General features: G+C 38.8%; 1 protein-coding gene across 1 annotated transcript in view; it reads left to right on the forward strand.

Annotated features, from left to right (window-relative positions):
* Positions 1-4,291: 4,291 nt before the first annotated feature.
* CNOT11 (CCR4-NOT transcription complex subunit 11) overlaps positions 4,292-14,739 on the forward strand; it is a 67,643-nt gene continuing 57,195 nt past the window's right edge. The window contains exons 1-2 of the mRNA XM_053707647.1: positions 4,292-4,863; positions 11,260-11,424. Coding sequence (XP_053563622.1) covers positions 4,542-4,863; positions 11,260-11,424 — 487 coding nt within the window. The 5' untranslated portion in view covers positions 4,292-4,541. The remainder of the gene's footprint in view (positions 4,864-11,259; positions 11,425-14,739) is intronic.

Genomic DNA, 14,739 nt, shown 5'->3' on the forward strand with positions numbered 1-14,739 from the left:
ACCTACTGACAAACTATCATACAGTGAAGGATATTTTTTTCTGATATAAACACTTTATATATATATATATATATATATATATATATATATATGTATGTATGTATATATATATATATATATATATATATATATATGTGTGTGTGTGTGTGTGTGTGTGTGTGTGTGTGTTTGACCAGAGTGAATGCAAGCCCTGGTGAACATCTACTTAAAAAGACATTATTTTTTTAATTTTTTACACCCTGCCCCAAAAATATTATGTCTAAAAAAAGGCCTTAAACCTGGGGTGGGGGGCAGCAGAATTTTGAGTGCCTAGGGCAGCACAAAACCTAAATACGCCCCTGGTTGGTCCCTCTGCATTCTCTCGCAGGTTGACGTTAGACTCTCACAGGTCAATGTTTGCCTCCTCTGTAGGGAAATGTATTCATCACCCATGGCGGAAGTCAGTGGATCCATGGGCTCTTCCCCAGCAGGGACTATAGGCACTGGTTCCATTTCTTGATCCTCAGCTGGTGGTGCAGGCCCCGGAATCTCAGCTGGGGGTGCAGGGCGAGGAATTTCAGCTGGGGGTGCAGGCCCCGGAATCTCAGCTGGGGGTGCAGGGCGAGGAATTTCAGCTGGGGGTGCAGGCCCCGGAATCTCAGCTGGGGGTGCAGGGCGAGGAATTTCAGCTGGGGGTGCAGGCCCCGGAATTTCAGCTGGGGGTGCAGGCCCCGGAATCTCAGCTGGGGGTGCAGGGCAATGAATTTCAGTTGGTGGAGCTCTTCCAACTGCTGCCGATGGTGCAGATGTCCGGATGGACTGATAGGCCCATTGGCTGCTGGTGTGCATCCACTCAGCCTGCTGGTAGAATCCCTGAGTGGCATGATATTCTTGTGGGGGGGTAAAGACATCTACCCTTCGGGGCTGGCGTGGCTCCCCCTCCAAGCCAAAGGAATATTCCTCCGGCCAGGGCTCCTGCCAGGTATCCTCCTGTAATGCAGGCGGCATAACACTGGGATTCTCAATTGAGGCAGTCCAACCCATGTCATGCCTGGCATACTCCTGCTGGACTCTCTGGACCGGTGGTCGAGGTGGAGATATACTTTGATCCGGTGTTGGAGGGGGATGCATGGGCGTTGGCACCCTGGTGACTGGAGGTTCTGTGGAGGAGTCAAATGATGAGAGGGATTAGTACAGTCAGATATATATCCATGTGGGCATACAATGTACATGCTAGGGCCTATCCACATTCTCATGTCAAACTCTATAACATGCATGTGCACATTGAGATTTGTGATATGATGGGTTTTAATATGCAAAGTATACATGTATGTGCTTCATACAATAGTTCTGTGTACATGTCAGTGATGGAGAAAATGTGTTCTTTAAGTGACACTATGGTTGTGATGACTATAGTGTCCATTTACTGAAAAGTCTATATGTGGCTTGTGGCCTGTGTTACTCTGAGACATGTTAGTATTTCACTATTCCACCTAATATCATGATTTTCAATGTGTTAAGTAGCATTAAATGGACATGCAACCCATATTTATTCTTTCATGATTCAGCTAGCCAAGCATGGAATTTTAAACAACTTTGTAATTTACTTCCATTAGCTAATTTGCTTCATTCTCTTGATATTCTTAGCTGAAAAGCATTTCTAGATAGGCTCATAAGCTGATGATTGGTGGCTGCACATCAATGCCTCGTGTGATTGCCTCACCCATGTGCATTGATATTTAATAAACTAAGATTATGAAAATAATGATGAAAAATAGATAATAGAAGTAAATTGGGATGTTGCTGAAAACTGTATTCTCTATCTGAATAATGAAATAAAATTATTTGGGTTTCATGTCCCTTTAATGTTAAATCTCATTGTATATTTTGTTGTTAGTAAGCAAAATACAATGCTCATCATTGTGTACATGAATGTGTGACAATATAGGATGTTATAACTCAAATACATATAATACTGGTGTGTGGGATGTTACTCACCAGCATGCTGTGCTGATGTTGCAGCCCCTGAGTCACGAGCCCCTGGAAGTCCACCGACTGCTGTGACGCTCAGGGACCTACGAATCAGCTCCTGCCACTCGTTGTATCCCGCCTCATAGTGAGGCCCACCTCCTGTTGCCCTCTGGGACATTGCTTCCTGGCCCATCTTCTCCTTGACTCTCCTTTTACAATCATTCCATCTCTTCTTTAGGCCATCCACATTCCTCCTCTGTTGGGACACACCATTGACGGCCTCCACCACCTTCTGCCAAGCATCTTTACGCCTACGGGCAACTCCTTTGCCCTTCTCTTGTCCAAAGAGGGCATTATGGTTCTCCAGGACAGCCTGGACTAGAGCGAGGTTTTCTGCAAAACTGAAGTTAGGACACCTTATACGCTCCTCGTCCTGGGCCGCCTGGCTCCCTGCCTGGGATGTCCCTGGCGTGGGTTCCTCCCTATCCTCTCCCTCCTCCCCCCTTCTATCCCCATGTGCACCCTCTATCCCTCTTCTAAGTGTGCCTGGCCTTGGGGCAACCCCACTCCCATCCTCCCTTCTGGCTCTCCCTCTCCGCTCACTCCCTGACGGGGACCCTGCTGCTCCTCCTGTCCATAATCCTCTCCCTGCAACTCCCCTCCCCTCCTCCCCCCAGCCCTAGCTCTCCCTGACATCCTCACACTACACACACTCACACACTCACACTCACTCCCACTTCAATCACACACAATCACAACCAGACACTCAGCCTTTCAAACTGTAAAAGATAAATAAAATGTGTAAGGTGTTATAAAAAAAAGTGTTGTGTATTTTGTATATGTGTGTATGCAAAATGTGTGCAATATGTAAAAAAGTGACAGTAAATGTACAAGCTTATCAAATCCTCCAAATCCGACCTAACTAAATATTATGCAATGCGCCTCTCTCTCTACTCTAACGACTTTCTCCTACTCACTGTAGTGTGCTGTAGCTCCAAGAACCAACCAAACACACTAAAGAAAATGGCGGCTGCGCAGGGGTTTAAGTCTGAATTTTGAATCTCGTCATTACATGGCGCATCTCTTAGAACTGGCGTTATTTTTTACGAGTCGTAGGCTAATTTGCATAAAACTACACTTTATTGAGACTTTACGTGAACAAAATACAGGCGCAAGTACTTGCGACGACTGAAATGTGTATTTGCGCACATTTTGCCTGCTCGCCGGTTTTTCCTACTTACGCCAGTTTAGCATCTGACGGCGCTGAATTTTGGATAGCTAGAGTTGCGAGCTGAAACTGCGGGCGACGCGGGTTACCTCGCTTGCGCCGCAAACTACGATCTATATCGGATCGCGCCCCTGATTCCCATAAAGGTGTATTACCGGCAATGACACCAGGGGTCGGGGGGGGGGGGGTGTTAAATGCTTAGAAAAATAAACCAAGTAGTACTACAAAATTTAAAAAAACCCTATGCTGCTCACTCAGCCTGTATTACTAAATGTGAACTTTGAAGGACACAAACGTTAAGCTAAGCAGGGCTGTATGTAACAAAGTACCAGCATCCAACTATGCTGGAGAGCCACAGTCTGGTCATTTCTAATAATGTGTCTGGGTTTCAGGTGGTCTGAAACCAGGACACATGATTTGAAACCTGGAGGTGGCAACCCTACTGGGACAGAATGAACAACTGGGTGGGACACTGGGACAGCGCCTCCAAACCGGGACAATCCCAGTAAAAGTGGGACTTCTGGTAAGCCTAGCTATGAACCCCATTTTTTTCTATTAGGATGATAGAGCATACTATTTTAAACAACTTTACAATTAACTTAGATTTGCTTTGTTCTAATTGTTTACTTTTGTTGAAGAGCTAACCTAGGTAGGCTCAGGAGCTGAGCGCTAGCTGCTGATTGGTGGCTGTTGTTTACATATAACTTAGCATTTTGCAATTTGAATTTGCATGGATTGCTTTTTAGGTTAGATTGTGCCATTTTTTCTGTCCTAATTCTAGTTATTGAATAAATGTTGAGTATTTAGTGTAAAATTGTATGTTATTTTTTACTTTGAATTCCTTTAAAACAAACAATAAGTAATAAAATGTTAGTTCCCTATCATTAGCTTTTAACTATTATTTGAAAAATTATATATATATATATTTATATATATATATATATATATATAGATTAATGTAGATTTATACGTTCGGAGTCTAAAACACGTCGTGAATTACTAATGTATTTTGAAAAATAATACCAACATGCATTTATTACATACTACAAATCCCATAGGTCCAAACTGACAGCCCCGCGAGACTTGAGTAGTACGTCACACTCATCGCGCCACTTCCGGTAGTGCTGGTATCGCTGTCCTGTGTTACATACATAGAACAGGCTCCTGTTTCTGTTCAGATACTGGGTACCCGTTCTTCTCATGTCGCTTCCTCGCGGGGTTTTGGTGAATCGGTTAAATAAACTACCGAAAAAGAAAGAGTGCGTTGCAGCTTTGCTACATGTGGTAACCGGGGTTCACGCAACCTTTCGTTACGCTCTACCTTATTGATCAGTAGCCTGTAGAGGTCCAGGTCCGAGGAAAGATGAGCCTGTGCGGCAAAGAGTTGTCCAACTTGCTGGGCATCATGACAGAGGAGGCTTGTGGAAACACATTTGAGGGCCTCTCCTCCGCTTTCCACCACTACTTCTCTAAGACGGACCACTTCCGGGTAGGCTCGGTGTTAGTGATGCTACTGCAGCAGCCCGACCTGCTACCTACTTCTCCGCAGCGCATTACCGCTCTCTACTTGCTGTGGGAGATGTACCGCACTGAGCCGCTAGCCGCTAACCCTTTCGCTGCTATATTTGCACATTTACTAAACCCGCCACCGCCAGCTACAGAGGAGGCAGAGAGGCTGCTGTCAGGTAAGGTCTGGGTTTTTATCCTTTAGTCTGTTGTTAGACAGGCTTTTTTAAATTATGTAGTTGCTGAACAATTTTGTAGCATCACTGTCACAGCTGTCGTGGAGCATCAAATTGGAATTAGCTCAGGTTGTGTTAAATACAGGCTTTTATGGCTCCTAATTTTCAAAAAGTACTTGTGTGTGTATATATGTATATATATATATATATATATATATATATATATATATATATATATATTAATTTTAGTTTGTTACCCATGAGTTTAGGGTAGTCCGGAATATTGATGTGCATGTATATATAGTCCACAGCACAATCTGTTAAAATGTGTTCTTTATTAATCCACAGACACCATAAAACAATGCAACATTTTGAGACAAGCTCTTAAAGGGACAGTCTAGTCAAAATTAAACTTTCATGATTCAGATAGGGCATGCAATTTTAAACAACTTTCCAATTTACTTCTATTATCTAATTTGCTCAATGCTTTAGATATCCTTTGTTGAAGAAATAGCAATGCACATGTGTGAGCCAATCAAACAAGGCCTTTATGTACAGCAACCAATCAGCAGCTTTTGAGCACATCTAGATATGCTTTCAGCAAGTGATATCAAGACAATGAAGCAAATTAGATAATAGAAGTGAATTAGAAAGTTGTTTAAAATGACATGCTCTTTCTAAATCACTAAAGAAAAAAATTGGGTTTCATGTCCCTTTAATCATGCAGGATTAAAGGGACATGAAACAACTTTCTAATTTACTTCTATTATTTAATTTGCTTCATTCTCTTGATATCACTTGCTGAAAAGCATATATAGATATGCTCAGAAGCTGCTGATTGGTTGCAAATTAGATAATAGAAATACATTGGAAAGTTGTTTAAAATTGCATGCCCTATCTGAATCATGAAAGTTTAATTTTGACTAGACTGTCCCTTTAAGAGCTTGTCTCGTAACGTTTCATTGCTTTATGGTGTCTATGGATTAATAAAGAATAACACCTTTTAACAGTTTGTGCTGTGGACTATATTGTATGTAAATTCACATGCATTGTGGGGGGCATGGGCAGATACCCTAGTCTACAGCAGCACTTAAAAGTTACTGAGATAGAGCTGCTGTTGCAATATTGACTATGGAGACTAAGTCCTACATATTGATGTGAGAATGGTGTTGACAAAACTTTTGCTATGTGAATTTACAAAGTGATACGTTGCATGATTTTTAGTAAACCTGTCAATCATTAGTAGACTATTTCAACTAAAGGTTTCAAGATTAGTTATTCAAGATTCACAAAGCTCAGTATTTTAACATCGTTTTTGCTTTAACTGGCTAGCCCAAGGGATCCCATCTCGACAGGCGTTTAAGTAATCTGAATCAGAGTTCCACTCAGAATGTGGTGCTTCAAGAGTTTTTTTCTTGTTGTACATCAGCCTTTAAAGTAATAAAGGGTCCATAAACATAGCTTCACTGCAGTGCTGAAAAGGAAAACCTCCATTGCAATCAACGAGATGAGCATCTACATGATTAAAAACAGTGCAATTTATTTAATGTTCTTTTAAAGTGAACATTACCCTATTTGATTCCGAATAATATTTTGTGCCCTTCCCCCCTTTTTTTTTTACCCCACTAAAAGAAAGCCTAGAGTAGATCTCTGATGTATTGCCTTAATGTTTAATGCATTTTATAAAAACTTCAGACAGCTAGAGTATTTTTTATAGTCGGTGATATTTTAGATAAACTTTAATTGATCACTTCTAATGAATAAGCGCTTTTTAAACTTTTTAATCCAACTGTTTGAACTGTTCTCCAGTCAGTGCTCTATATCCCTATGGTAGTTTTATTGTAGCTAGAGCACTGATTGGATAACAGTTCAAACAATTAGCTCACAAAAAATATTACTTTTGAAGTGTACGACTGGAGCGAGCGGTATTAGATTGGCACGGCGATTGAAAATTAAGTTTTATAGCGCATCTTCATTAGAAGTGATAAATTAAAATCCATCTAAAATATCACTAACATTTAGGATCTGATTATAAAAATTGGACAGTTTACCATTGTTTTAAGGAGGAGACATACATTTTAGACACTAGGAAAGGAATTTATCAAAGTTAAAGGGACACTGTACACTATTTTCTGTATATGAACCATTTATATAACCCTTCTGGAAGTGTTTTTGTAACAAAGTATAGTTTTGCTTATTTTTTTAATAGCATTTTGCTGATTTCCAGACTCCTAACCAAGCCCCAAGTATCAGATCTTAATATATATGGGGGTGGTTGCTCTTCCTGATTTCTCAGCCTCTTTCAGTGGGTGTCCCAGCCTAACCTCATCAATATTGCTAAACTGGGAGCTTCTAAGTAAGTTTTTGAAAAAGGTTTTATACTGGATTTTTAGATCAGTATCTGTGCATATTCTTTATAGTAGTGCCTATTACATGCAGTAATATAAAAATGGGTAAACTGCCCCTTTTAAAGGGACATTCAACTTCTGAGTACTCCTACAGTGGCAGGGTTACTACTCACCAGGTTATTGTTTTGCCTCCTGTGTCTGTAGCTGTTTTTAGTTCTCTTATTTTAACCCCTTACAAGTATAAGTTAGTGGAGCTCTGCATCGTCGCACTGGGCGCCGCCATCTAGGAGCTTATATTTATGTGACTTTTAAACTGGTTTCTGTTAAGAGTTAAAATAAGAGAACAGCTTTAAAGAGAGCTGCATGTACAGTAAGAAAAACAATAACATGGTGAGAAGTAACCATCCTACTGTAGTTGTGCCCAGCAGTTTAAGAACACAGAGTATACTTTTAGGAACTGTAGTTTTATGGTCCTTGGAAAATGGCAGGTCAGCTTGTTACTAGATGTCAGTGTGCACTAAGATTATTTGGAAGATAGCTTCCTTTGGCTTTTATTCTTGCCATATAGTGAAGCTCTCTTCAGAAATATATGGGGAAATCACTGTTGCTTTTATGGTGACCTGGGATAAAATATGTCCACAATCGGCAAAGTTGTATTTTGATTGTGTGCATGTTATTAGTTGCCAGAAAATCATTGGAGAAGTCTTTCAGATACTAAACAAACCTGTTTGTGAAATACAAGCTCCTATACTGGGCAAGTCCTGCATCAGTGGTTTCCAAAGAAGACAATACAACCTAAATTTGAAGTATGTCCTTTTTTTTTTTTTTTTTTTTAATTTTTTTTTTTAATTCTTTATTAGAAAAATGGTATAAAATGTACAACAGAGAAAAAAAAAGATAAGATTGTGAGCAAAACTTCAAACACATAACAAGAAAAAAGTCATTTGGGATATTATTACATCTATAAAAATAGTTCACCATCACTGATTTATGGTATCCCACTGTTCCCCCTTCTTTCGCTTCACTCTCTTTCCACTATAATTCAACAATCTTTAATCAAGACGCTAAATATCTTCGTACTATTATCTTATCGGTTCAGACAAATATGGAACCTGTCCATTCCCCACTCATCCCTACCACCTCAAAGCATAAAAGAAAAGAGAAAAAAAAAAAAACGAAAAAGAAAAAAAAAGGGGCAAATTAACCCAATACTTCCTCGCTTCCCTCGGACAGTGGGATTATTTGTGATATACTTAACACAACATATTCCCCCATATACTTAATAAATCCTGGCCATGTTTTCTTGTAACTCAAAACATTTCCTTTGTTATAAAACTTAGTATCGTAGACCTCCGGGAACGCCTGTCTGAGTAGCGTTTTTTTTTTTTTTTTTTACTGTTTCTATGGAGGGAATCTTATCATTGACCCAATTTGCATAGAGTAAGGATCTCGTTAAAATTATGACCCACTGTATAAATTTAGTGTTTACCCCCCAGTTAACCTCCTTATTTTAACTTGATAGAATTTTCTCCCAATAAGTGAATCTTTGTAACCATAAGAAGGAAATATTCAATTTTACCCCACATCTGTGTAACCTTGGGACATGAAAACACCATGTGGATTATAGATGGATCTACCTCCCCACATTTTACACATTTATTTACATTTAATTTGAAGTATGTCATTGTTAGTACTGGATTGCTTGTCCATGTCTGTCTCCTAAAAAAATACAACAAATACATGATTAGAGTATGTATACAACAAAGTAAGCTCTCAAATGGTACAGCAACATACCACATTAAGACACCCACTTTACCTTGAAATTGAAATAACATGTCTATTATGAAACGATTTATAAATTTAAAAGGGCATGAAACCCCCCAAAAATCTTCCATGATTCAGATAGAGCATACAATTTTAAATAACTTTCCAATTTACCTCTTATATAATTTGCTTTGTTCTTTTGATAGACTTGGTTGAAAAACATACCTAGGTAGGCTTAGGCACAGCAATGCACTATTGCGAGCTAGCTGCTGGCTAGAGACTGCACATATATGCCTTTTGCCATTGGCACACCTGCTGTGTTCAGCTAGCTCCTAGTATTGCATTCATTCAACAAAAGGTTACCAAGGGAATTATGCTAATTTGATAATAAAAGAAAATTAAAATTTCATGATTCAGATAGAACATGCAATTTTAAACGACTTTCCAATTTACTTTATTCTCAAATTTGCTCTGTTCTCTTTGTACTATTGGTTAAAAGCTAAATCTATGTAGGCTCATAAACTGATTCCTAAGCCGTTGAAGGGCTACCTCTTATCTTAGTGCATTTTGACAGTTTTCAACAGTTAAATAGCACTATTTCATGTGTGCGAGTAGATAACATTGTGCTCTCTCCTACAGAGTTATTTATAAGTCAGCACTGATTGGCTAAAATGCAAGTCAGTCAAAAGCACTGAGATAAGGGGGCAGAGGTTTTGATACAAGTTAATCACAAAGGTAAAAAGTGTATTAATATAACAATGCAGGTTACGCAAAACTGGGAAATGGGTAATAAAGGGATTATCTATCTTTTTAAACAATAATACATTTCAAGTAGACTCACCCATACATAAACAGACAAACAGGCCTTTCTAGTGATACCCTCTATGGGTATATAAATTAACAATAAATAGAAAGTTAATACTGAAAAATGGAGGGGAATGGAAAAACAGCATTGTTTTTTGTAGTTTTCTTTATAACGATTTCTACAAAACTAGTATAGCTAAAGATAAATATAGCCAAGCAGCTTCATTAGGTTGTGCTTTATTTTAGGAATACCCCATATGGCTATGCTTACAAGTAGTTTATAGCAAATAGAGCCCAAATACTACAAAGAAGGAATTATTGGTTTAACTCTAAAATTTGCTATGCTTTGACTGTAAGATAAATAGTTGTCAGCCAATTCAAAATTGCTACACAAAAGTGTATATTTATATAATTTAGACATCCAGGGTATTTATCTAGAGGTTTTTTGACGCATTATGTTTAACCCTTTTATCTCCAAAGGCAGAAAATAAAATTTAGGGTTAAAAAAAACACACAAAAACTCCACTTTATAAAAATAAAATTATAAAAAAATAAACTTTATTAAAATAAAATGTATTAAAAAAAAAAAAATATATATATATAAAAACACTTCATTAAAATAAGTTTTACACTTGGAGGGGCAAAGACAAGCTATTGTTAACAAACAATGGCTTGTCATCTTTGACATGTGATCACTGTAACTGGCTGTCCCAGTGATCACATGACCATGGGTCACATTTTATGTGCATCACTGGACTTCACTCACCTCCTAAGCCATCCAGTGATTTGCCACTGAGCCTGATACCAGCATGCATTGCAGCATGCTAGTATCTTGGCTAATTTTTAAGTATACTCTATACCAGGGGTCAGCATCCTTGGCACCCTATGTTTTGGAACTACATTTCCCATGATGCTCAGACACACTCTAGGCTGGCTGAGTATCATGGAAAATGTAGTTCTGAAACATCTGGGGTGCCAAGGTTGCTGACACCTGCTCTATACAATCACTGGCTGTCACAGTGATTGAATTAACAGTATCTGTCACTCTTGACTACTGCTGCTGGCTCGCTTCACATGCAGGCTTCCAGCAGAATCATGAAGTACACGCTGATCACAGCGTGTATCTCATGAAAGGAGGCACCCCACTGACAGGCATGGGACCACAGTGACACCCTGTCCCTGCAATCGCTAGCCTGGGCTTTTCTCCATTAACCTATTTATGCTCTGCCTCACTCCCGAGGCCTGCAGAAATATCGCAATCGTGCCAGCAAGGCAAAGAAAGGCATGTCAGCAACACAGGGTACAGCGCTGGTCCTTAAGGGCTAATCTACCAGTGCCGTACTGTGTATGGCGCTGGTTAAGGGCCTAAAGGGAGACGGGTACATTCCTGAATTTTGATGAAAGGGGGACATGATAGCTGAAACAATTGTTGTTTTATTTTTTGTCTAAAAATGTAGACTTTTTTTTATGTTCATTTTAATAGGGTTTTTACCACCTATAACACCTCCCGAAAAATTCTTCCTTTCTCAACTGATGCTGGCACCACCAAGGGAACTGTTTAAAAAGACACCTCGTCAGATCGCTGTAATTGATGTAACCAACCTTGCTCAACCAGTGGACATCAGTGGGCTCCAGTTAGCCCTTGCTGGTAAGGCCTAAAATGTCGTAATATAAGTGCTAAACATATCCAGCATCTAAAGGTTACATTTAAAGGGATACAAAAGTGCAAAAATAAAATGCTGTATTTTGTTGAAACATTTTATTATTGCACTGTTGCTTGCATTTAAAGTGATGGTAATTCCTAGCGTTTGTGAAACGCTAGGATTCCCCTTTGGTACAAATAAAGGGGACTTTCAGTCATGAAGTATAAATTACTTTATGCTGAAAATTCCTTTATTTGTTTGAAGCTTTCGCCACACTGAGCTCCTCAAGCAGCCCACGGCAGAATGCTATTTTGCTGTGAGGTGATGTTTTCACCTCTTAGACAATAGCCATGTGGGCCAGCTGGTGCCAAGCCAGATAGCCTGCACGGCTATTGGCTAAGAGGTGGAAACGGAGCCTATCAGCGAAATAGTGTTCTGCCATGGGCTGCCTGACTGAAAGTCCCCTTTTTTTTGTTCCACTGGTATATCCTAGCGTCTCACACACGCTAAGATTTACTATCACTTTAACTATGGGGTTGATTCCAATCTTTCTGATTCAATTTATTTGTTTTTTTCAGTTATCAGTCTGGATTGTGATCATTATAATTTAAAAAAACAAAACATGTGTAAACATTTCAGATTTGGGAAAAGTTCAGATTGTATCTGAGCAGAGTGCAGAAAAATCACCCATACAATGCATGAACAGCAACTACTTTGGTGATCAGAATCCTCCCAACCACAGTTTTTGCACTTTATATTGGCTACATAAACGTATAAATTCAACACATTGATAAAGTGCAAGACTGGACTGAAACGCAAAAAAACATAATTTATGTAAGAACTTACCTGATAAATTCATTTCTTTCATATTAGCAAGAGTCCATGAGCTAGTGACGTATGGGATATACATTCCTACCAGGAGGGGCAAAGTTTCCCAAACCTCAAAATGCCTATAAATACACCCCTCACCACACCCACAATTCAGTTTAACGAATAGCCAAGAAGTGGGGTGATAAGAAAGGAGCGAAAGCATCAAATAAGGAATTGGAATAATTGTGCTTTATACAAAAAAATCCTAACCACCATAAAAAGGGTGGGCCTCATGGACTCTTGCTAATATGAAAGAAATGAATTTATCAGGTAAGTTCTTACATAAATTATGTTTTCTTTCATGTAATTAGCAAGAGTCTAGTGACGTATGGGATAACAAATACCCAAGATGTGGAACTTCCACGCAAGAGTCACTAGAGAGGGAGGGATAAAATAAAGACAGCCAATTCCGCTGAAAAATTAATCCACTACCTCAATCAAAAAAAGTTTCAATTTTTATAATGAAAAAAACTGAAATTATAAGCAGAAGAATCAAACTGAAACAGCTGCCTGAAGTACCATTCTACCAAAACTGCTTCTAAAGAAGAGAAAACATCAAAATGGTAGAACATAGTAAAAGTATGCAAAGAAGACCAAGTCATTGCTTTGCAAATCTCATCAACAGAAGCTTCATTCTTAAAAAGCCCAGGAAGTAGAAACTTGCCTAGTAGAATGAGCCGTAATCCTCCGAGGCGGGAATCCACCCGACTCCAAATAAGTATGATGAATCAAAAGTTTAAGCAAGATGCCAAAATAAATGGCAGAATCCTTTTGAACTTCCTAAAACCAGAAAAGATAACAAATAGACTAGAAGTCTATCTGAAATCTGAATAGCTTCAACATAGAATTTCAAAAACTCTTACCATAAAAGAAAATAAGAATCTCATCAAAGAAGTCTTAGGAAAACAATAATTCCTCCCTAATGTTGTTAGAATTTACAACTTAATTAAGAATTGAAATGAGGACAGCAAAAACCACCTTATCCTGATGAAAAAATCAGAAAAAAGAGATTCACAAGAAAGAACAGATAATTCAAAAACTGTTCTAGCTGAAGAGATGTCCAAAAAGAACAATACTTTCCATGAAAGTAATTAATGTCCAGAGCAAGCATATGCTCAAATAGAAGAGCCTGAAAAGCCTTCAGAACCAAATTAAGACTCCAAGGAGGAGAAATTGGCTTAATGACAGGTTTGATACGAATCAAAACCAAAAATGATGAATATCAGGAAGTAATACTGCCTTATCCTGATGAAAAAATCAGAAAAGGATATTCACAAAAAAGAGCAGATAACTCAAAAACTCTTCTAGCAGAAGAAATAACCAAAGGAACAATACTTTTCCAAGAAAGAAATTTAATGTTCAGAAAATGCATAGTTTCAAACGGAGGAGCCTGTAAAGCCCTCGGCACCAAATTGAAACTCCAAAGAGGAGAGATTGAATTAATGACAGGCTTGATACGGACCAAAGCCTGTACAAAACAATGAATATCAGGATGATTAGCAATCTTTCTGTGAAAAAAGAACAGAAAGAGTAGAGATTTGTCCTATCAAAGAACTGAAGACAAAACCTTATCCAAACCAACCTGAAAAAATTACAAAATTCTATGAATTTTAAAAGAATGCCAAGAAAAGTAGGTCTTCCAGACTCGACAAACAAATCTTTCTAGAGACAGATTTACGAGCCTGAAACATAGTATTAATCAATGAGTCAGAGAAAACAACTTCCGGCGCCAACTACGGCGCCGGAAATGACAACATTTTTTGTGCCAAAAAAGTCAGCGCCAAGAATGACGCAATAAAAAGAAACATTTTCTGCCCCCGCGAGCCTAACAGCACGCAGAGAAAATGGTCAATTGAAAATTTTCAAGGTAATGAAAAATAAATTTGAATTAAAATGCATTATCCCAAATAATGAAACTGACAGTCTGAATTATAAAGGAATACTGATTATCCTGAATCATGGCAAATATAAGTTTAAAGACATATATTTAGAACTTTACATATAAAGTGCCCAACCATGGCTTAGAGTGTCACAAAAAATAAGATTTTACTTACCCCAGGACACTCATCTACATATAGTAGATAGTCAAACCAGTACTGAAACGAGAATCAGTAGAGGTAATGGTATATAAGAGTATATCGTCGATCTGAAAAGGGAGGTAAGAGATGAATCTCTACGACCGATAACAGAGAACCTATGAAATAGATCCCGTAGAAGGAGACCATGGTATTCAAATAGGCAATACTCTCTTCACATCCCTCTGACATTCACTGCACTCTGAGAGGAAAACCGGGCTCCAGCCTGCTGCGAAGCGCATATCAATGTAGAATCTAGCACAAACTTACTTCACCACCTCCACGGGAGGCAAAGTTTGTAAAACTGAATTGTGGGTGTGGTGAGGGGTGTATTTATAGGCATTTTGAGGTTTGGGAAACTTTGCCCCTCCTGGT

This window comes from Bombina bombina, chromosome 3, assembly GCF_027579735.1.
Source record: "Bombina bombina isolate aBomBom1 chromosome 3, aBomBom1.pri, whole genome shotgun sequence".
NCBI lineage: Eukaryota > Metazoa > Chordata > Amphibia > Anura > Bombinatoridae > Bombina > Bombina bombina.